This window comes from Lontra canadensis, unplaced genomic scaffold, assembly GCF_010015895.1.
Source record: "Lontra canadensis isolate GAN:19392208 unplaced genomic scaffold, GSC_riverotter_1.0 scaffold13, whole genome shotgun sequence".
Classification (NCBI taxonomy): domain Eukaryota; kingdom Metazoa; phylum Chordata; class Mammalia; order Carnivora; family Mustelidae; genus Lontra; species Lontra canadensis.
Window position 1 is genome coordinate 12,859,569 of NW_022631007.1, and position 22,814 is coordinate 12,882,382.

The 22,814-nt window shown below is 44.4% G+C and overlaps 1 protein-coding gene across 1 annotated transcript in view; it reads left to right on the forward strand.

The window, feature by feature from the left end:
- The window catches only part of TRPM8 (transient receptor potential cation channel subfamily M member 8), a 75,077-nt gene that overhangs the window by 50,568 nt on the left and 1,695 nt on the right, over positions 1 to 22,814 (forward strand). Inside the window, exons 19-24 of the mRNA XM_032857975.1 lie at positions 686 to 857; positions 1,943 to 2,120; positions 11,613 to 11,803; positions 16,102 to 16,201; positions 17,241 to 17,274; positions 21,725 to 21,817. Of these exons, the coding sequence (XP_032713866.1) occupies positions 686 to 857; positions 1,943 to 2,120; positions 11,613 to 11,803; positions 16,102 to 16,201; positions 17,241 to 17,274; positions 21,725 to 21,775 (726 nt within the window). The 3' untranslated portion in view covers positions 21,776 to 21,817. The remainder of the gene's footprint in view (positions 1 to 685; positions 858 to 1,942; positions 2,121 to 11,612; positions 11,804 to 16,101; positions 16,202 to 17,240; positions 17,275 to 21,724; positions 21,818 to 22,814) is intronic.

Consider the following 22,814-nt stretch of genomic DNA (forward strand, 5'->3'; position numbering starts at 1 on the left):
AGGGCTTCAATTCTATAAACATGTGGTATAGATGTAAGATCAGCATTACCAGCGCTGTTCCATAGGGACGTCCAACAGAAAGATAATTACACACTGACGATGTTGGTTTCCTAAGCTTGTTTTCCAGATGACCCAAACCTCCCGTGCTTCTGTCTTTAAATCAGATGGGCGTTTGGATTAGCTCATCTGGAGGTTGCTTTCCAACATTGAGGTTCTTTTGAGTTTGTGGTTTTTAATTCAAAGCATATCTGAGGCATAAAGTCACCATGAAGTCATGCTGTGTGTGCAAAAAGTTAAAAAAATGAAAACTGTGCATTCTTTCAAAGACAGTTTTTATTTTCCTTAAAAAAACAACAACACTGAAGACACAATGTAGGGATTTCAAGAATGTGAGCATGAGAAGAGGTAGAGAAGGACAGGTACTCTGAGGTGGGTGCCTCTTTTGCTCTCAAGCCGGTCTCTTATCCAGAAAATTTCTGGTGTTGAGTTGGTTTGGAGACCCATAAACAAAAATGCATCAGTTTCAATTCTGGGAGATACATGTCCCGAGACCCCAAGGTGGCAATGTTCATTTTTTTAAAATCACACTGGGTGACTAGAACCTCCACCCTTCCCTGTAGTCAAATGAGCAGATGAGCCCCGTGGGGCACAGACCTGACTCTGTTCTTGTGTCCTCCCTCAACAGCTGGTCGATGTGTTCTTCTTCCTGTTCCTCTTTGCGGTGTGGATGGTGGCCTTTGGCGTGGCCAGGCAAGGGATCCTCAGGCAAAATGAGCATCGCTGGAGATGGATATTCCGCTCAGTTATCTACGAGCCCTATCTGGCCATGTTTGGCCAGGTGCCCAGTGACGTGGATGGTGAGCCTGACCTTGCCTGGGAGGGGACATCTGGGAGCAGGTGGTTGCTTCCAGAACCAGCCCCCAGTGCTCCCTGCTCTGACCCAGAGCAGGAGTTGGGCCAATACCAGGGACTGAACGCTGACCCTCTCAACCTTTTCTTTGTGTCTGAGTGGGATTTTTACGTCTGCCTTGCCAATGTGTCCAACAACGTTAGTCTGCAATTTTGAAACTTCTTGAAAATAGCGTTTCTTATGTTTTCAATAGCGATATTGCCATGGACAGCAATGAACCTCACTAGTGCAGAAATGGGTGTTGTGAGTTGTACTCTCTTATATAACTGGGTGCCCATTTATTTCCAAAAGAGCAATATTGAAAATTTTGCACAGGAACCTGCAATCTTAACTTCTGGCCTTAGCCTCTGCCGAGCATCCTTCAGAGGCAGGAGAGATGGCATGAATATGCTCACGCCTGGTCATGTGCAGACCAGTGTGTGTCTTGAATGAGCTGTCTAAAGCATCTTTATGATGCTGACGAGAGCCTGGGCTTGTCATGTTCTGTCCTGCCGGGACACGATGATCCTGTTTCCCCTGCCCTACTGGTTGCATTTCTGAGCTCCCTGGTGTTTTGTCCATTATCCTTGTGGCCTCGGGCTGTCCCGGCCTCTTCTGCTACAGCTTCTTCCAAAACCTAAGCTCTTTTCCTGTGCCCTGATGGGAAGGCACGTTGTTAGTTAGTGTTATTTCCCTTATGCAGCTGTAGTCACCATTTTACCTAAGGGAGTGTATTTTGTCCTCGGGACAGCCCTTTCCCCAGTGGCTTTAGTCACGTGTGAGGATTTGGACTTTCTCCAAGGTCCGCATTCTAGGGTCTGTCGCTACTGTTCACGCAGTTGTGCAAATCCTGTTCTTGACATCTCCTCTGATTTCAGGTGGTTTTGTTGATTTTATCTCCTCAGTGTCTGTGCAACCAGAACACTTTCTACCGTTCCCACCACCCCAAGCTACCCTCACTACCTGGTCATTGTCATGTGCCCCCCGCCCCCACCCTGGGGCGCTGTGGTACTAGAGGGTCCTCTCCTTGCCTTTTGGTCTCTACATCCTCAGGTACCACGTACGACTTTTCCCACTGCACCTTCACTGGGAATGAGTCCAAGCCCCTGTGTGTGGAGCTGGATGAGCACAACCTGCCTCGGTTCCCCGAGTGGATCACCATCCCCCTGGTGTGCATCTACATGCTCTCCACTAACATCTTGCTGGTCAACCTGCTCGTTGCCATGTTTGGGTAGGTGCTCAGTCAAGAGTTTCTCGGGTGTTCATGGTGGGCAGACCGTGTGCCAGCTGGGGCTGGAGGAACCAGGAGCAAGGCCATGAAGGTCCACCCTTGAGCAACTTGTGTTAGCGCTTAGGGGACTGCAGGTCTGGAGGCAGGGACCGTCTTAAAGGGACTATAATAAAAATACAGTATGTCCCTATTTGCTGTGCTGTAAGCTTGTATGACATTACAGCCAGGCACCTGTGACACCCTTCAGCACATTCAGACCTTGTACGTCTAGCACGCATTCAGCCATCTCCCTGAGCGCCAGGATGTGGGCCTGGTGCTGGTGCGGTGCAGTTCCTCCCCAACATCCATGTTTTCTATGAACTCAGTGGCAGGGATTCTAGGGTTTAAAGGACTCAGCCTCTAGTTAGTTGAGGCTTTGAAGTTTTTCAGCTTTCTTTTTAAAAAAATTTTTAAAGGTATTATTTATTTATTTGAGAACAAGCAAGAGAGTAAGTAAGAGAGAGCGAGAGAGAGAGAATGTGAGCTGGGGGGAGGGGCAGAGGGAGAGGGAGAAGCAGGCTCCCCACTGATCATGGAGCCTGATGTGGGACTTGATCCCAGGATACCGGGATCATGATCTGAGCCAAGAGCAGGCACTTAACCAACTGAACCACCCAGGTGCCTGATGCTTTTCAGTTTAAATACAGATCACAAGAGCAGAGTCAGAAGAGTGACTTTCTTTTGGGGTTCATGTCTAATGAGGTGGAAGGAGAATATGATGGTGGCTCTAAAAAATTTGTATTGCCTTTGGTAGCTCTCCTTATCACTTTTAGAAAATCATGATTTTTCTTTTCCTTTCATCTTTTTTCAGAGGGTTTCCAGGGGCTCCAGTTGTAGTTAAAGTGTGAGAACCATAGTATGTTGTTTCTTTAAGGTAGGTAGCGATTTTGAGTATGCGACCCCAGTGCAGACAGACAATTTAGCAACGAAATATCCTTGTTAAACCTTGGGGCGGAAAAGAAACAGAATCAGAAACCAAGAAACTAGGAAAGAGAAGATAAACACTTTTGATTTTGTAAAGCAAGCGTTGAAAGTAAAGGTTTCCTATCAGATGAAGTCCTGTGGTAAGTGATGGAATGGCAGAAATGTGTGGTGGCCAAAGACTTTTGGTTCCTAATGTAGAAAGAGCTTCTGCATATTGGTAGCAAAGAGAAGACACAATAGAAATTTGGCGGAGGAAGGGTCGTTCGGAGAAGAAAAATTCAAATGGCAGAAAATCACATGAAACGGGGCTCCATCTTGTTGATGGAAAGGGCCCAATGAAGCCAACAAGAGGCTGGTCTAGGACCCATCAGATGAACCGAAATTTTAAAAAGCCATTTGTGTTGGGGATGAGGCTGGGAAATGGGCGTTGCTGCTGGCCATGTGAATTGCCTCTAGGTCTGTGGAAAGCGATATGAAAAGAGTTATTAGGAGAAAAAACATACAAATCTTTGACTTAACTCTCTTACATCTGGGATTCTATTCTAAGGACGTATATACAAGGATGCTTGTTGGATCATTGTTTGATGCCTGTTGATAGGGTGATGGTCGAATAAAACTTGTTATAGATGACCAAGTTTTGTGCAGGTCTCACAAAAGGTAGACCTCTATTTACTGACTTGAAAGGATGATATTTTGTTAAATATAAAAGGCAAATTGCAGGCTAATTTTTATGGTATAATCTCATTTCCTTCCAGTAAAAAATAAATGAAAAGAATCAAGTATGTATTTTCACTCGTTACAGTGATTGTATATTGCTTTCAGAATTTAGAAGAAAAATAAGAAAAAGACAATTGTCCCATAGAGTCCTGGGCCCCTGAAAGACACAAGGATTGCACATGAGGGTCAATGGCCTCCCTTTGCACAGGGCTGGGTGGGAGGTCGTGCCTCTGGGGATGTCACCTGCCTGTCAGGCTGAGCAGTGTAGCCATCTGGTCTTCCAGTGTACAAAGAAGACCTCCCCCAGCCCAGCCTCTACACTGTCATGTTTCTGAAATGGCACTGCTCTACTTAAAATTCGGGAAGGATTTCAGTATTTCCCCATAGCTTTCAGGGTAAATTTCAGGCCCTTCAGCTTTTTCCCAAGGCTGTCCATGACCTTTTGAACACACCTGCAAAGTCTGCAAGTGCTGGTCCCTCAGCTGGGATTACTTGGCTCCATTTTGGCGGTCTCTTGCCCCAGTCCCACTGGCCTTTTAAGGAACTATGCATCGTCCTTTGCCCGAGGGGTCCCTGATACCCTCCCCACTTGTGTAGAGACCTCTTGCATCCCCTTGTGCAGTGACAACCTTCTCTCCTTCTGGATGGTACATTCTAGAAGATGGAGATTGGTCCTGTCTCAGCACCTGGGACCTTGTGGGTTGTATAGATGGAATGAACAGGGCTTTTCCCATGGTTAGTTCATCATTCAGTTATCGCTCAGGAGCCCGGCTTCTGGGTCTTATACTCAAGGAGTACTGGCGGTGAATAATGGACCAACAAGGGCTTCATTACGTAGATATATAACATCTGTTCCGTGGCAGGTGCCTGGGCCACGGAGATCATGTGACTGTTGTTTCCACATGGACTTAAAGAGGGAATAGGTTGCCTTCTCCATCACCATCCCCAGCGGGTGGCCAGGGAAGGACTCAGGAGTCAGGACGCTAGATGTTGTCCTGACCTGAGCTGTAGAGACAGGCATCAGATGCTGGGTGATCGTGTGTCCATGTGAGAGCAGCAAGAGAGGGCAATTCCCAAAAGTGAAGTTAGGCAGAGAGGAAATGGGATGGTGTGGGGTCCCATTTTACAGTGATGACACACCCTCACGACCTTTATACCCAACACTGGTGATGCCTTGTGAAGTCTGACCACAGAGATAATTTCCACAGAAATTAAACAAAAAGGCCGACAGTTCCCAGTGCCAGACAGTTGAGCTACACTAATTTGGTAAATCTCAGAGAGGCCCTCAGAGCTGTCCCATGTCTGTGTGCTGTGAGATAGTCACAAAAGCCCTTCTTGAGGACCACGCCGCATGGGAGTCCATTATCTGTATTACCATCATGAATGGATAGAACTTGGAGCCAGGAGGGACAGGAACCCAGCCTGTCATTTTCATGTTGAGGAAGTGAATGCTGGACAACTCCACATCCATGGCTCTGGCCACAGTCCATGACTCCGGCCACAGCTCTGTCCACTCAAGGCTGGATGCAGCCTTCCTCCTTGCAAGACCCCAGGCATGGCCTGGTAACTTAATGTTGCCCTATTCAGTACTTAGGTGTGACAATTTGAGGACATCCCTTCCCTGGGCATGTGCTGTCTAGAACAGTCCTGGGTTCAACCGAGGGCTTTTTCTTCGTTAATCACCATCCTGGGAACTTGTGAGCACCTAGAGCCACTCCCTTCTCATCCTTGGGCTAAATCATCAGAACATGGTTTCTGATCACATTGTGCTGGGCCTTGGGAGCCCACCCCCACAGGCTTCGACCCCTGCCTGGCAGCACATCCAAATATTCATGTAACAGCATAGCTGTACCCAATGGCAACCTTATGAACTGGAGTGTAAATGCGCACTGGGGAATTTTAAAATAGCACCGGAGTGCTCTCCAGATGGTATTCAGCGGGAGAGGTAATGGATGCAGGCCTCTGTGATTATTCTGCATTAAAGTTATCCATCCCAGGCCCTGTGTGGCTTATCAGAGCATGACGTGAACTTCAAGTCAGTAGATGACACTGGGTCGTCTTGACACACAGCTGTGATGCTTGTGGACACTGTGTCCTGCAGATAAATCCCTGTGCATTTCTTCCAAAGAGGACTGGCCAAACATGCCCTGATTGAGGGTTATTTCTGGGACCCAGATATGTTTTAACCTTTGGAAAAATATATGTCCATTATGAATATGCAGAAAAATTGAGAAAATGAAAGAATCACCTGGTACCAGCTGAGGGTTTGGTGACTCTCCTCCTGGTTAAGAAGAGTTCTTAAAGTGGATGGAAAAAAAAAGCAGATAATGTGGTCTTAAGACAAACTCAGGTTTACTGATACTCCTCTGGGCCCGGCCGTCCACATGCCCATCGTGGGCTACCCTCACGTAATTATCAATCATTTTCATGTAGGTGTGGCTTCCTTATCATTTTACAAATGAGGAGTAGGAGGCAGAGAGAGGTTAAGTCTCTGCTGTTGAAGAAGTTGATGAGCACATAAACAGATACATATAATACCATAAATAATATACTGTAGTGTAACAATATAATGTAATAGAATAGAATACAGTGTCATATAAGCAGCACTGAAAAATGTTACAGGGACTGTGGAGCACAGGGGGAGGTTAGGAAGCGAGACAGAACACTGGGGACAGGGCTAGGGTGAGCAGCCCCGAGCAGAGGGGACATTTGCTAGAGGATCCCTTCCTGGGAGCCCAGAACCCGGCCTGGGGTTGGGGGTGAGAGTGGGAGGGCGAAGCAGGGGGAGATAAAGCTAGTCTGGGAAGAATAAGCCACTGAGGAAGGTGGAAAGGTAGGCAGGGGCTAGGTTTGTAGGATGCCATGTTAAAGAAGCTGGACATTTCCTTGCAGGTGAAGGGAGATCTCATGTGTCTTTACACAGGTACAAGGCAAGGTCTTCATTGTGTTAGGCTGATAACAAAATACTAACCGGAGTTAGCACTTTAAAACTCAGTGCAGTGAAATCGCATGTTGTCTCTTACTGTGTGTAAGAGTTACAGACTTTGTGCCTGCTTTTTGATGCCATGGAAATGAGAGGGGAATCAGGATGTGCACAATGGGGCAGTGGGAGGATGCAGAAGTCAGGGTCCCCAGGGCCACAGGGCAGCTCTGGCCGGATATTGCTGGTGTGTCGGGAAAGGAGGAACAGATGGAAAACGTATGAAATCTGTGAAAAGCTTACAGGAGGTGTTTCCTGATTGAAATCTAGCTGGCAACTCTCTCGTCTTTCAATTTATTCTAAAATTCTGCCATTGTTTTAGCAACTACTTTTCCATTGTGATTTTTTTTTTTCAGACTTGACATTCTGTTCTGTTGATTAGTCTATTTTGGTTTTTACTACCAAGTGGCTTTAATTACTGACTTTAAAAAATTATTTTCACATCTGTTGTACAAGTTCCTCTCATTATTCTGATGCAAAACTTTTGGATTTTCTCAAATATTTAATATGGAGGCGTCTAAAACTTATCTTCTGAAATCCTTTTTCTTTCCCTTCTGAAAAAAAAAAAAAAGTCTTGTGAATGTTATTGTAATGATGGGAACTTTGCAGAATCATTTAGCGGAAGCTGGCACCTTTAAAAAAATGGTATCTTACCATCCAGAAAAAAATGGTGTGATTCTCCATTTACTCAAATGTACATAGTTTGCTGGTGATGTTTAATGGTTTTATTCCTACAGAGCTGGAAGATTTTTTATTACTTTTTTCCCTAACTATTTGTGATTGTGAGAAAAATATTTTTTCTATTTTTTTTTCAACAAGTAATTTTTGATATGTAGGAAAGCCATTAAAGTTTTGCTTATTTATTTTGGAACAAGTCTCCTTGCTAAGTTCTTTTTTCCCCTCCTTTTTTTTTTTCTTATTGTGTCATGGACATTTCCTCATATTTCTTATTTATTAACCTCCTTTCTTTTTCTCCTACTTCTTTCTTTTTTCCTAATCAGAAATGGATGTTGAATTTGCCAGAAGACTTTCTAGCAACTATCGAAATAACGTTTTTCCTTTTGACCTATGATGTATTATGAAAATGATGAATTATATAAATGATCTTAATACTTAGTCATCCTCTGTTCTTTGGTCATGGCATATTATTCTTTGAACATACTGCTGGATTTCATTTACGTTCAAGGCTATCTGAGTCCTGAACATTTGTTATCTCTTGGTAAAATTCTCAGTGTCAGCAAATTTCTGAAACTGCGTCTCCCTTGAAGGGCTCCTGTCTCCTCCTGTCCTGCTCAGAGGAGGGCACTCAGGTGGTCTTAGGGAACCAAGCTCAGTCATCACTGCACATCTTCTGCCAGCTGGGTAGCAGAGGGCACAAGATATCATTGGAGTTGTAGGGCCAGAGGGGACTCTGTGTCATTCCTCTCAGGGAAGACTCTGGATGGACAGGGGCTAGCAGGGAGACTCCCAGATCCCGTTGGAAGAGATGATCTCGGAGCTGCTCTGGACATTTAGGTTTGCTGAGGGGGGTGGGTGTGTATTGGCACCAGAATGCTGCCTTTCCTCTGCAGAAATGGAAGACTGTGTCTAAAGAACATAAAAATGATTTTAACAAAGCATTTTGAGGCAGTGCTCAATTATCAGCCTTCCCTGGGGAACACTCATGTCTCTTTGGCTGAGTCCAGAACTAATTTGGGGGGAAACAAAAGAGAGAATGATTTAGAAGCTGTTATCATATGGGTAAGGTGGGCCGAGGTATAAATAAACCTCAGCATGGCCAGCCCCAGAAATGTGTTACTTATGCAAAGCGGCTTTGGGGTATTAATGTCCTATAATCAGCTAGCTCACTTTCAGCCCCTGGGCTGTGGATAAGGGTTTTTACAGTTTACCCAGGAAAGGAAGGCAGCTCACTGGATCCACCTGTGCCTGGAGGTGCAGGTGAAGTGGAGTTTCCAACAGGAGGCCACTGGGTTGTCCTGAGGGACACTCGGAGCAGATAGGAGGCAAAGCTTTTCAGCCTAGAAATGCTACAGATGAAGGCCTTAGCTTGCAGGCATTGGCCCCAATCCATTCTAGACTGGAGATTGGCTGGTGACTTTTTCTGTGGGGGCCAGCTAGAGTGTTTACTTTGACTATATGCCAAGCAGCCATCCCCCCTCTCTGCCTTGGAAAGGCCATTCTAAGCTGACCATCTCTGCAAAACTGTGGGGGGAAGGGTTGGAGTTGGCCCCCAGGCCTAGTTTGCCAATCCCTTTTCCAGATGACTTGGAAGACATGAGATGTTTTCAGTGCCTCTGAGTGATCAGTTAAGCCAAGATGCAAATTTCTTTCCACTGGAACTCTTCTCGTCCATAGTGCCACGATGAGCTCCCAAGGAAGGGAGGGTGGCCCACTGGGGGGATAGGTCAGCTTCCCCTATTCTTAGCATGCTAACTCTCCCTCCCTTCAATAGGAACTGTTAATTCCTTCTGGGTGGAACCTCAGAGAACAACATTTGATGTGTTAAAATGGATGCTGTTGCTTTTTTGTGTTGGCTATTGTGTTGTAGGCGTGGAAGAGGCAGTCAGTAGATATCATTTTTAACTAGATATGTTAGTAATTTAAGATACTCCCAGAGATGGTAATTTGAATGGTGACACTTGTTCTGTTGCAAAGTAATAGACTGATTTCTGGCAAGTTCTTAGCCAGGACTTAATGAATCTGGGGTGTGTCCACCATTGTCCCCATTACAGTGAGGGACCTACAGTATCCTTTGCAGGCAGAACCAGGGGGGACTAGTGAGGACAGACAAAGATGTTGGAATCAGGCTCAAAGCAACCTGACCTACATTTGGAAGACACTGCAGGCTCATTGCTAGATTCATTCTGCTACGCTCTTGTACTTACAGTCCTGTTTTTTCGCCTAAAAAAAATCTGCGACATAAAACTGACATGAAAATCAGTCCAGCAGCTATTCTGCATGCCTACTATAGGCACTTAGGTGCAATGGATGTTCAAGAAACATTAATTCCCTCCCTGCAAAGATTGCACCCTGGGGCTGAGTTTTAGGTGTCGAAGGGACACTGGCTCCTAACACCCATCCTCCCAGAATCCAGGATCTGGGGTGTCCCATTCATCAGTAAATGCCCACACGAGCAAAGCCAAGCTTGTAAGCAGAGCCATAATTGTGATGTGTGTAGGTTAGTGTTTTGCTTGTGTGTATGATCTTTCCTTAGTTAAAGATATTTAAGTCTTAGATCGTAATGTACTATGGGGCAAGAATGAGTTCTCACGACAAATGGATCCAGCTTCTCCATGAGGTCCCCTCATTCAGGTTTGGTTTGTGAAGTTTTTGCCCAGATTTGGGAGAATTGAATGCATCCCCGGTCAGGATTTTCTTAGAGGAGATTTCAAATGTTGATTGCTCCTTCTTTGGCTCTCGAAGGGGTGATTTGACATCAGCAATGACAGTATCTTGGATGGTTGAAATTCACAAATGGTAAAATGCTTCATCGTTTTCTTTAATTAAGTAGTCGAACCGAATCCTTTGGAAATAGAGCGTAGCTCAAAACATTTCATGGTCTGGTCTGCAAGGCAGCAAGGCAAACAGATCCTGGACTGGATTGCAGGGTCCAGGTCCCGGATTCATCATTTCCTAGTTGGGAGACTCAGACAATATTCGCTTGCTATGCCTCAGTGTCCTGATCCGTTCATCGTAGGTGATGATAGGCCTTACATCCTCTAGAGAGTTTTTTGCAGATGACATCATTAATATAAGTAGGCTGCTTGGAACAATACCTGGTACACATTGAGCATTAGCTATGCTATATTTGATTTGATTTGTAACCGATAAATCAATGGCACAATCAGACATTTTTCTGATCAATGGACACTTTTTTCAATTATATAATTCATATCCATTGTGTAACGCTTAGGAAGCAGACTACAGAGCATCAACAGCATTCATGATGTGTGTCAGGGTTGACCACTGGTAATGATGGATTTATTTCTCCCCGTGACTTACAAAAAAAATTATGTACTGAGATTATGTCGTAAGTATGAGTTTGAGCCTAATTATTTCACTTAACATGTATCAGAAGCATTTCCCCAAAGTATAAAAATTATTCATAATCATAATTTTTAATGGCTGTGTAATGCAACCCTATTGATTAACCATAATGAGTGATACATTTTCTTAGTGTTGAATGTTTCTGTTGTCCCCTTCTGTTGAGGCAGGAGCTTGGGGCAGCTGTTACTTTCAGGACTGTGACAGACAGCTCTGTGTATATCCATATATACACATATTTTTTTCCCTCGGTACTTCCTTAGTCTTATATTTCCAGAAGTAAAGTCACTGGATCCAAGGGCTGAACATTTCTAAGGCCCCTTATAGATATTAACAAACTTCCTTCGCGGATTATTTACAATTAAACTCCCATTAGCAATGTAGGAGGGGCAAATTGTTCCTAAGAAAGTCGACACCTTTGGCCTCTTTGTGGCTGACATAGTAACAGACTAACAGGAAAAGGGAATCCTTGAAAGGTCTTGAAATAAAGCATTTTCTACGTGTTCAGCAGACAGCCTTTTTTGGTGTGTGATAAAAACAAAAACCCCAAACCTCAAAGCCCAAAAGCCAGACACGGTTCTGGCCCAGCATGAATGGAATAGTGCCCAGTGCTGAGTTGTCCTGGCCCTGGGCTCCGTGTGGCTCTTCCTCTCCTATCCTGGACTCAGGCTGTCCCTGGACTCATTCCTGTCCCAAGGAATACCTTGTTACCAATGTCACCGTGCTTGCCAGTGAGGTGAGGAGGCACGTGGAAGGCTGAGGCTTGTCCTTCTCTCCCCTCCTGCCAGCTACACTGTGGGCACCGTCCAGGAGAACAACGACCAGGTCTGGAAGTTCCAGAGGTACTTCCTGGTGCAGGAGTATTGCAACCGTCTGAACATCCCCTTCCCCTTCGTGGTCTTCGCCTACTTCTACATGGTGGTCAAGAAATGCTTTGGGTGCTGCTGCAGGGAGAGAAACGCCGAGCCTTCCGCCTGCTGTGAGTGGCTTATCCGTCTGTGCTGGGGATCAAAAGCAATGATTTATCACAGGGACTCCCGCCGGTCTGCGTGGCCGCAGGAAGGAATTACGCACAGTTAGGTCACGGCACACATCTGTAGGTCTGTAACTATCAGGCACCAGGCCAGCCTGTGAATGATGAGAGGGGAAAGAGTAGATTCAGGGAGTGTGGCACATTTGCTGGGAGTCTTACTCTGGAGGAAGGACTTCCGGGTGAGCATCCTCATCACGTAAATAGGACATCGAACAGGCATGCTTCATGGGACAGGGTCAAAACACGACTTTGCGTTTGCTTCTGGGAGATGTCAGCCCTACTCCGGCAGAGCTCATGACTTCTCTGGCTGCTCCTAGGGAAATAGGAAATCCTACAGTTACTTTACTCTAAATTCAGTCCAATCTATTAACCAGCTCCTTAATTGCCATTCAGGCTGGGCGGGGGGAGACTTCCATCTTTGCGGTACCCCCTCTCAGCAGGCAGAGTTGTCAGGAAGTGTGGGCTGTTGGCTTTTTCCTCTCTTACGCCCCTTCTCTCCCACCCATCAGCTGCTGTCACTGATCCGCTGTAGGTTGGCGCACAGGGAGGAAGGAGGTGAAGAAGCAGAAAGTCTTTTCCAGAAACAGGGGTACTGTTCTAAGCCAGCTCCATGCTCTCTGACGTGGCATGTGTGTAAAACTAATCCTTTACTGTGTGGGCTGTTCCCTGGCTGGCCCCCTAGCTCCGAAGACTTGGCAATCCTTTCTCTGGTGGCTGCTTCCCCTGAGCCTCCAAATGCCGGGGGTCCATACTGTGCACACTCTCCCTGACGGGGACCCACTTCCTTCCCGAAGGCAGGAAGGCCTACAGCTCAGTCGGTTCTCTCTCTCCTGTGGCCACCCACCTCCTTAGCTCTGCAAGGACCAAGGTGCAGGAGGGTCCCCGCACAGCTCCCTCTCCTCACCCCCACTCTAGGAACTCAGGTACCTCCTCCTCAGGTACAGCTGTCTTCCCTGCACCAGGCTAGGTTTTCTTAACACCGAATCCTGGAGCCCCTGAGCCAGACAGATCATCCTAGCATACAGACATGTTTCAACCATATTAAGCAGGAAAGAAGGGAGAGGCCTATTTTTATGCGTTTGCACGTTTGGACACAGAGAAAAAGAAAGGGTACTGCTAGCCCATTCACTCTGCCTTCTAACCTTGGATTTAAGCTGGGGGATCTGGCTCTGGGTTGGGCTGGGGTAGCCTCTCCATCACACAGAGAACTGGAGTTCATGTGCTGCAGGGACCACGAATATCTATACATTTCTTTTTAAAATCAGAAGAAAAAGAATGAACTTTTAGGTCACAAACTTTTAATCAAAGAGAGTAAAGCATGAGAAGGGATAAACCCTATGGCACATAGAGAAGAAACAGTGTAAAAACAGTTATCTTGCTCAAGGCTTGCTTTCCTTTGCAAATATGAACTTTGTTCTGGGGATACAGTTATGAACAAAGTCACATGACGGCTGGGCTGCTCAGGCCATATTTTTACCAGAATGGTTCCAGAGAAAAAGCAAGCGATGGGTAAAAGTAGCAGGGAGGAAGGTTTTGACTTGATATAAGTATAATTCGTGCTATGAGGAAGTGAAACGAATAGCTCTGTGAGGCCGTGAATCCCCACCACCACTGGTTGGATTCCGTCTGGGCATGGGTGGATGGAAGGGCTTTTGGGGATGGAGGTCCACTCTCCAAAGGTACATTGTGCTCAGTCCAGGATCAGGGGAACCAGAAAGCTCGGGGTATAATTAAGGACAAATCTCTCTCTTCAACAGTTCTTAGTCACAGGAAGGAATAGAGAAATGAAGGGAATGGGTGACCATATGGCAAGTCCTTCTCCACCCAGAGTGCATTGATGATGGAGATGGGGAGCTGAGAGTCCCGTTTACCCATTAGAGACTTCTGGAGGCGTCTGTTCACCACACATTCATTTGCTTCTTCCTGATGATCACTAATTCCAGAAACAGCAGCACTCTGTGGTTGGCGAAGCCTCTTGTGGTAACCCATTTCCCAAGTTCACTTCGCATTTGCCTGCAAGTGAGGGGGACATCATGGGATTTAACTCTAAACTGTCCTTCTTTGGAGAAGAAGGAAAGATTTTTCAACTAACTTTTCAGAAAAGGTAGAATCCAAACTTCCATCTTGGGTACTTCCTGGTGACCTCCTACAGTAATCATGAAAAGGTATGCTACCAGTGATCTACTTTTATAAAATATATTGCTTTCCATGATGCAAAAATAATCCGTATTCATTATAGAACATTTGAAAACTATAGAAAAACACAACTAAGAAAGAGCAAGAGCACGTGTATTCCATCACTCAGAGATAAATATTATCAACATGATGGTATCTACTCTACGATTTTTGTGTGGATATGTGATAGCTAGGTTGTTCTGCAAAGCCATATTCATAATCTAATCTGTTCATTTGGCTAATGATACATCATGAACACTTCCCATATCCCTAAATATGAATCTATATGACAGTTCTTTGTTTTTTAAACGATTTTGTTTATTTGTCAGAGAGAGAGAGGGAGAGAGAGAGAGCGCGAGCACACAAGCGGGGGGAGCAGAAGGAGAGGGAGAATCATACTCCTTGCTGAGCAAGGAGCCCGATGCAGGACTCAGTCCCAAGACCCTGGGATCGTGACCTGAGCTGAAGGCAGCGGCTTAACCGACTGAGCCACGCAGGCGTCCCTATATAATAGTTCTGAACTGTAGAGAATCCCAGACTATGGCTGCACCATATTTAATGTAACCAATTCCTTGCTGTTAAACATGTAGACTGTTTCCATTCTTTCAGTATCACACAGTGCGATGATAGACAGATGCCTTCATTTTTTAGCACATCTGAATTTTTTCCTTGGAGTTATTCATAGGAGAGAAATTTCTAGATAAATGCATGTACAGGTTTAATTCTTTTGATATTGTTGGCCACCTTCCTCTTCCACCTTTTCATCCATCATACCCAAAGGCTGTGACAAATTTCCAGATATTTCCCCCTGAAACCTGTTTATCCACATCTTTGCCCACATAGGCTACAGTTATTACTGTAGACTCTGCTAATTTTCCACTTTGGTTGGTGAAAATGCAACATCATCATCCCAACAGCATTGTTTTGACTGCTAGAGAAGTTGGCCATCTTTTCTTTCTTTCTTTTTTTTTTTTTGGGGGGGGGGGTCATTAGTCACTGTTGCTCTCTGGTTCTGTGCTCAGAGTGTGTTGATCCTTTCTGTGTTGATTATCAAGTACTCTTATTGGACTTCTGCAGACATTTTCATTTGAGGAAAAGACATTGGAAATCACTTGGCTAAGAAAAATACAATAAAAAAAATTCAATTAGAGATTATTTTCTGTAAATCTGTATTTGCTATGTAGGATTTGCTTCAATCTTGTCACTTGCCTTATTGGCTAGGTCTTTAATTTCCAATTAATTCTTTTTAAATCCAGGCAGAACTTATAATTTAAAGGCAATTTAAAAACAAAACTCAATAGATTTTTTTTCCAAGTGGACACCTACATGAACATATGTTCTTTTCTTTCCCCCATGAATTCATACAGCGGATGGCTGCCCAGTGCACCACTATCTGAAACATAGGTGCCATGTTGATCTGTTATTTTGTTTGCTTGCCTTCCGAAAGGCCCAAGTATTGTAAGAAACTGAACTGAAAGATCTTGCTGGAACATGCCCCCGAGCCATTTTATGGCAAGCCATGATGAAGGGAAAAGACTAGATGTAAGAATTTTCCTTGAGGTCCACACCCAGACTGCATATTTCACAAGGGGAGGAATGATGTCCAAGGCTTATTTTCCTCTCCTCCAAAGTTCCTATTCTGGGTTTAGGCTTAGAGTAGCAATCCATCAGTAATTCTCTGAGTGGTTGATTTAGCATTTTTACGTCATCCAAATGAAAGAGGAGCACATATAAAATGTGAGGACAAAATTTATTACTGAAACGATTTTGCTAAGTCACAAAACACCCAGGCAGGCTTTAGATTTATCTCTATTTAGAATAAAGATTGCATTCCTATTTCAGGCAGGCAGCTCCCATTCCTCATTGTTACTAAGAAATTCATTAACATTCCATCGCTCTGCTGCTGTCACTGGTAAGTCACATTACTTAGATCAGCCTGTGCGGGGACAAATCTAATTCTTCTGGCTCCAGAGTATCACAAAATGACTAGCAGGTGTTGATTTAAGAGGTAAGGGGCAAATGAGACAATTTGAATATTTTTTTTTTTTTTTTTGGTCTCATTATTCAAGGTTTCAGAAATGAAGACAATGAGACTCTGGCGTGGGAGGGTGTCATGAAAGAAAATTACCTCGTCAAGATCAACACGAAAGCCAATGATGCCTCGGAGGAGTATGTCAGTAGTTCATTTCTGCTTTGCCAGGCTCCCCTTATATACACAAGGTGGCAGAACATAAGTAGCTTATTTGTGTAAACTCTGTAAAGAGAATTTACAGCAGAAAGAAATAGCACCAAAAAGGTATTACCTAGTCAGTCGAAAATAACAAGCCCCTACGTGTGTGCCAGGCTTTCAAGAAGGGCAGAACCTCCCACCTACCATCCTGAATGTCCTCCAGGTCCCAGGGGGAAGAAAGAGGTATTTGGGGACTGCAGGGCAGGGCACGGGAACCAGGTAACAAGAGCGTGGCTCCCTCTGCCATGGCTGTGGCAGTTGATTCTGGGGAGACCTTTGATCATGGACAATTGGCATAATCTTGGAGGTGCCACACATGTGTCTCTGTGATGAAGAAACAGAATCGAAAACCATTTGGTAGATCTGTTAGAGACTGTCCTTGAGAATTCCTCACCATTATTTATGAATTACATGGAGTTGTCATAAACGTCCCATAGAACTAGAAAAGTCACAGCTAAATCCATAGATGGTCCCCAAGTAGTGTGTCATGTATGGCCTTTAGGCATGTGCCCTTCTTATTATGCACGTTAATATGGTTAACGGTCCGATGTCACTCTTACTGAGAGCTCCACAGTACCTTAAAATTTGCTCTATCTAAGAGTAAATGTAAGCACACCCAACCCCTGTGCTACATTCAACACAGCTACTGGGACACATGAGGTACATGGCATGCTCTTTCTCTTTGAATTACAGGGTAGACTCCCTAAGCTTTCTCCATTCCTAGACTCTAGATCTTGATTTTGGAAAGGAGGGAGGGACCTTACTGCTCTCTCAGCAGAGGTAGCGTGCACTTGCTATACTGCTAACTGGGGTGAGAGTGGGATCCCACTTCATTTGGGATGCAGCTGACATGGATTTAGTTGAAAATGAAACTAATCTGTGTTTTGTTCTTTAAAAGACTGAAAAATGGAGTCTAATAACCTTTTCCTTCCCCTTCCCCTTCTCTTGTTTCTCTCTCTCTTTTAAACTTCTTTGAAGAATGAGACATCGCTTTAGACAGCTGGATACAAAGGTATAGTCCTGATAATAGTTTCAGAAACTTTTTTTTTTAATCTGTGTTATTTGGGGCACCTGGGTGGCTCAGCCAGTTAAGTGTCTGACCCTTGGTTTCAGCTCAGGTCACGATCTCATGGCTGTGAGATCAAGCCCTGGGTTGCGCTCTGCACTCAAGGTGGAGTCAGCTTGAGATTCTCTCTCTCACGCTGCCCCTCCTCCTCCTCACCTCACCCTCCTGCTCACGTGTACTCTCTCTCAAAAAAAAAAAAAAAAAAAATCTGTGTTATCTTTGAGCTTTCAGCTAGAGGCCAGTGGTTGCAGTCTGAAAACAAAAGAAGTTAATTCTTTAAAAAAAAAAAAAAAGATAGAAATGACCCTGTTCCATATTCATCTTTCTTCATTCACTGAGTGAGGTCTGGGTACTGGAACAGAGCTGCTTCTCAGATGTTCCCAGCCCCTCCAGGCAACAGGGCTGGAGTCCCATTCCCATGATCTCCAAATTCCTTGATGTCTCTGTCAGGCCCAGGACCCTTTCTTCTCTTTCTCTCAGCTGTGAAAGCAGGTGTAAGATGTTTGTAGTTACAGAAACACCTGTAAGGCTCAGAAGAGCAATTTGGGAGCCAAAGTGCCTCTGTGCTCATCTCGGATGCTGCTCTAATTTGCTAGCTACTTAATTTGAAGGGCACTGCAGATGCACAAATACACATGTGAACATTAGGGTTGGGAGAGGGTGCCCACATCCACCCGGAGTTGGGTGGCCAGAAGTGATGATTAGGTTTAGCAGAAATTACAGCTGAGTCATGAATACTGGATCCCTGTTGGGCTCTGTGGAGGAGATGATGCATGGTATTTTATCATGGTATTTCGAGACAAGCATCCTGGATGATGATAGTCACATTCCCTCCCAGTGCTGTGATGTTTGGTGGCTGGATAGTACCCCACCAGGTAAGGCAGAATCTCAGGCACTCAGTGCCTTGCCCGGACCAGTAGGGTCTCAATGAACATTTGCTGAGTGAATAAATGACCCAAGAGATCCTCATGGAGCTCTTATATAAGGATTTATCCAGCTCAAAATTTCTTGGTTATTTTTGTGTTATTTACCATCGGAATTCTTAAGAACCAAGGCTGCATTTTCATAGGCCTCGCCTCCTGAAGTCTGGTGCTGACAGGACAGTATGCCTTCCTGGTCCCCCTGGAGCAGCTCTTCTCTTCCTTCTGACTCATCCTCCCGTTTCCTTTCTCTGCAATGACCAGCTGTATACACTGGAGTAAACTACTCAGGATGGTGGTGTATTTTGTGCAAATGCTTGGCTGCATAACAAACAACCCCTATAGTTCCGTGGCGTCAACCCACCATTTTATTTTGCTCTAGCTTTTTTTTTTTTTTTTTTTTTTCGGTAGGTCAGGGGTTTGGGAAGAGCACATCTGGGCAGTTCTGCATCATGTGTACTTAATTGGGTTTCTTGGGCCGGATACAACGGGTGGTGAGGCCAGGATCTGGCATCTTGGTGGGCTTCTCTGTCGCCCGTGACTTCTGATCCTTGTGGCTTGGGCTTGTCACCGCGTGGCGGTCTTGAGGCAGTCCCCTTCTTCCAAGAGTGAGGAAGCAGACTGCAGTTACTTTTGAGGGCCTGGTGTGATGCCACTTCCACCAGAGTCTGTTCAGAGAAACCACCGGCCAGATTCAGTCACCCACCTCCTGAGGTAGGAGTGGCACTTGTGGACAGGCACGAAGGAACCATTAGCAGCCATCTTTGGGGACTCTGTATCACACAATAGCGGATCTTGTTACAGCTTCTCTCATTCTGATGTTGTGTTGTGGGTCATTCCCTGAGGGGCTGGGAAGATTCCTATTTGATTGGAGTTGAATGCTGTACGTAAATGACCATGCTAGGATGTGTATCACGATTATAACCAATGGAGAGGAAAAAGAAAAGTGATAGGTATGTTTAAAGATTATGGAAAATTTAGCAAATATTAGGAGAATATATGAAAGGAGCAATTGGAGATAGCATTCTCAGATTGAGTATTTATATTAGACACATACGGTATGTAATAAATAATATATATCCTTATATGATATATTCACTTTTCTACCTCATGTATTTATATTTAGGTCCATTGTCTGCTGCTTCTGTGGCTGGGACACGTAGCACATCATATTTACCGAGCACCCGCGATGTGCCAGGCATGGGGCTCAGAGCCTTCGAAGCAGATGTGGCCCCCCAATGTCATGAATGGAGCCTTTGTGAAGTGGCGTGGTTATAGGACCTGAATTGTGCAGGATTTGGTGGCAACAATGATTTTCAGTGCAGGATCTGGCACGCACTCCACACATCTCCTGTGTCTGTGTCAGCAGGGAGCAGGGTCAGCAGCTGGGAAGGCCTGAGTCCAGAGAAGCAGGGAGCATTCCAGGCAGCAAACAAGGGGCATCGTGAACTGGGGAAGCTCTGAGTGGGAGGGAAGTGGGGGTGGCTGGGCTGTCCCGTGTGGGAACTTGCATCTGTCCTGTTGGATTTTATCCCCGTGTGAGGGAAGCTTCTGCAGAGTTTTAGCTGGAGAGGGGCATATCTGGTGGACTTTTTCAAAGACCCTCTGAGCCACTGGGGTGGCCACACAAGAGCAGCTTAAACAGTCTGGTTTGAGAATAGAGGCACCCCAGACTTCTTTAGGTGTGTGTGCAGAAAGCAGGCTATTTTTGGCTGTTGTGTTGTTTTCACTCGTGGTCTCAGTTGGGGTAGCTTTGGAGGGAGAGAGGGGCAGGGCTGGAGCCTCTCTGGGTCGTGGGTCAGAAGTCATCCAGTGAATCAGGGCATTGGAACCAGGAGCCATGCCGTTTACAGACTGAGACCTCCTGACCACTGAGGATCTGGCGGTGACAGCATCAGTGGGGACAGTGGGCCTGAGCTGTGGGGGCTGTGGGAGGTGGGGGCTGGGAAAGTCACTTGTCATGGTTGAAGCTGTCCATACACAGGCCAGGAGTTCCCAGGGTCCTCAGAGAAGAGCTTGCAGGTTCTGTCCCCTTTGCATGCCCCTGGATGTGGAGCTCAGCCCCTTTGCTGGTTTCTACTGGAAGCCAACTGGCGCCATGCATTTTGTAGGTTTGGGGAGGATCTGGGTGGGTCCCAGGGAGGCCTCAGACTGTGCAGGATTTCACTCCCTGTCTCCCTGCTTCTCATTCTGCTCCCCTGTCCCCTCTCCTCTTTATTCCCTCCTGGATCCTGTACCCTCCCCACCCTACTGAGCAACAAAAAAGTCTCTCCTTTGCATCCACAGAGAACTTAAGGGATCATCACCTGTTCCTTGAGCATGTTCTCAGAATCTTACATCTGCTTTTAGAAGCTTATTGGAGTCATTCTACCATCAACAAATACAGGGCTCTCACTAAGCCCCTTCAACAAATAAAAAATTTCTCCATTCATTATACCCTAAAACAAAGTCATTCACAATTGACCCTAGGTCTGTAAGTAGGGATCTTACTAGACCTTCTTTATTTTAGGCAGCTATTAGTCCTTATGGATTCATTTCATTCTTAGAAAAAAAAGAAAAAGTTAAATGAAGAGATTATTACTGGAAATAAGCCCAAGATAAAAACATGTTTTTTTTCCCTTGAGTGAGAAACACAGCAAGTTAGAAACCAACTATAGTGAAATTGCACTATGTCCATGAACTTTTATCAAATATACTGATAAGGTGTATAATTTAGAATGAGCTTCATTCATCTTGCGTCATAAGCTTGTGAAAGATGCACATATCAAAAATAATTTTATTAGGTATTTTACTTAAATTGTTTTGCTATGTATACTTTTTTTTGTGGGAGTAGACACTTCAGTTACAAATATTTGATTTATTAGTATTTTATCATATTATTATTATTTTTAAATATTTTATTTATTTTAGAGAGAGAAAACAGGAACGTGGACATGAGTGAGAGGAAAGGCAGAGCAGAAGAAGATTCCTCACGGAGCAGGGAGACGGAGGTGGGGCTTGACCCCAGGGCCTTGGGATCATGACCTGAGCCAAAGGCAGACACTTAACCAACTGAGGCACCCAGGCGCCCCTATATCATATTTTCATTAGTATTATACTTCTACTGAAGTGAAACTTTGTTGATATCTTATAATTTTATTAGCGTTAACTACATATGCCATGATTATTTCTACATATTATTTCTCTGTGTGGTTAAAACCTGTCATTTCTATCTGAGAACCATTGTTGATTTTCCTTTGAGAAAAGCTCCCACTCCTTGGTGTTGATGAGTATTTGCTAGTGCCATGATTTCAGAAAGTAAGCAGTGGGCAGGGTCCATATCGCCTGCCACCCATTCTGCTCTGTTCCAGGATACGCCATACTTGCTGCTTAGTAACTACATCTGTTTCAAGGAAAAGCCATAGAGTAATTATTTAAATCATGGACAGTTGGAAAATGTATCTTAAAACCAGTTCTATGTTTTCTCCCTTTCTAAGATTAATGATCTCAAGGGTCTTCTGAAAGAGATTGCTAATAAAATCAAATAGAACTTCATGGACTGTAATGGAGAAAAATCCGATTATAGCAAGGTAAGTCATGTTAATGGACTATATTTTTGCTCTGAAAATTTACATATTTCAATACTAATTTAAAATCATGGTATTTTTTCTTAGTTATTTTATTTTCCATTATTATCAGATTTGAAGATAATGCATTGTTTAAAAAATTCAAACAATATAGGGATATAGGAAGGAACAAGTAGAAGCCTCTCTTCACATTCCTTTCCTACAAATTTTGCTCCCCAAGGGAGGTTAGCACGGCCAGCAATAAAGTACATGTATCCTTTTGAATCTTTCAAAGGCACTCACAAACTATATAGCTATTTGGCATTAATGGAATCAGGTTACACTGCTCAAAGACTTGATATTTTTTTCTTAATTCTCTTTCATGGGTATTTTTATGGATCAGTACCAAAAACATGTTCCTTATTCTCATGATACACTATACGCTATGCAAGTTTATTGCTGTGGGATAGATAAATGTATGTTGATCGTCTTTTTCCACCAAACATATTTTAGTCAAACATTTAAGGCTTTTCATCAATAGCTCATTTGTACGGTAGAAATATAATTCAGTTAACTGGCAGTTGAACCCAAGATTTGGCTCCATGATCTTACCATTTGCTTTAATTATGTTTTTTCATTACCTGTCTAAATTATAAACATAATAAATGTTAAAATATGAACATGTAGATTTAGGGAAAAACAGCAATGGGGATTCCATTTGATGAAAATTTTTTAAGAAAATAAATTGTAAGGAATAGAAATACGATTAAGACTCTCCCTCCCTCCTTCCCTTTCTTTCCTTCCTTCCTCCCTTCCCTCCTTCCTTCCTCTCCTCCCTCCTTCCTTCTTCCTTTCCCTCCTTCCTTCTTTCCCTTTGCTTCCCTTTCCTTAATCTTTATGAGTGCCCACTAACTTCCCAAAGAAGTCCTGTGTCAGGACCTATGCTGAGGCTCAGACACCGAACATGGGCTAAGCCCTAAATACTTACCCTGCAGAATTTCTCTTCACAGATTGATTGTGT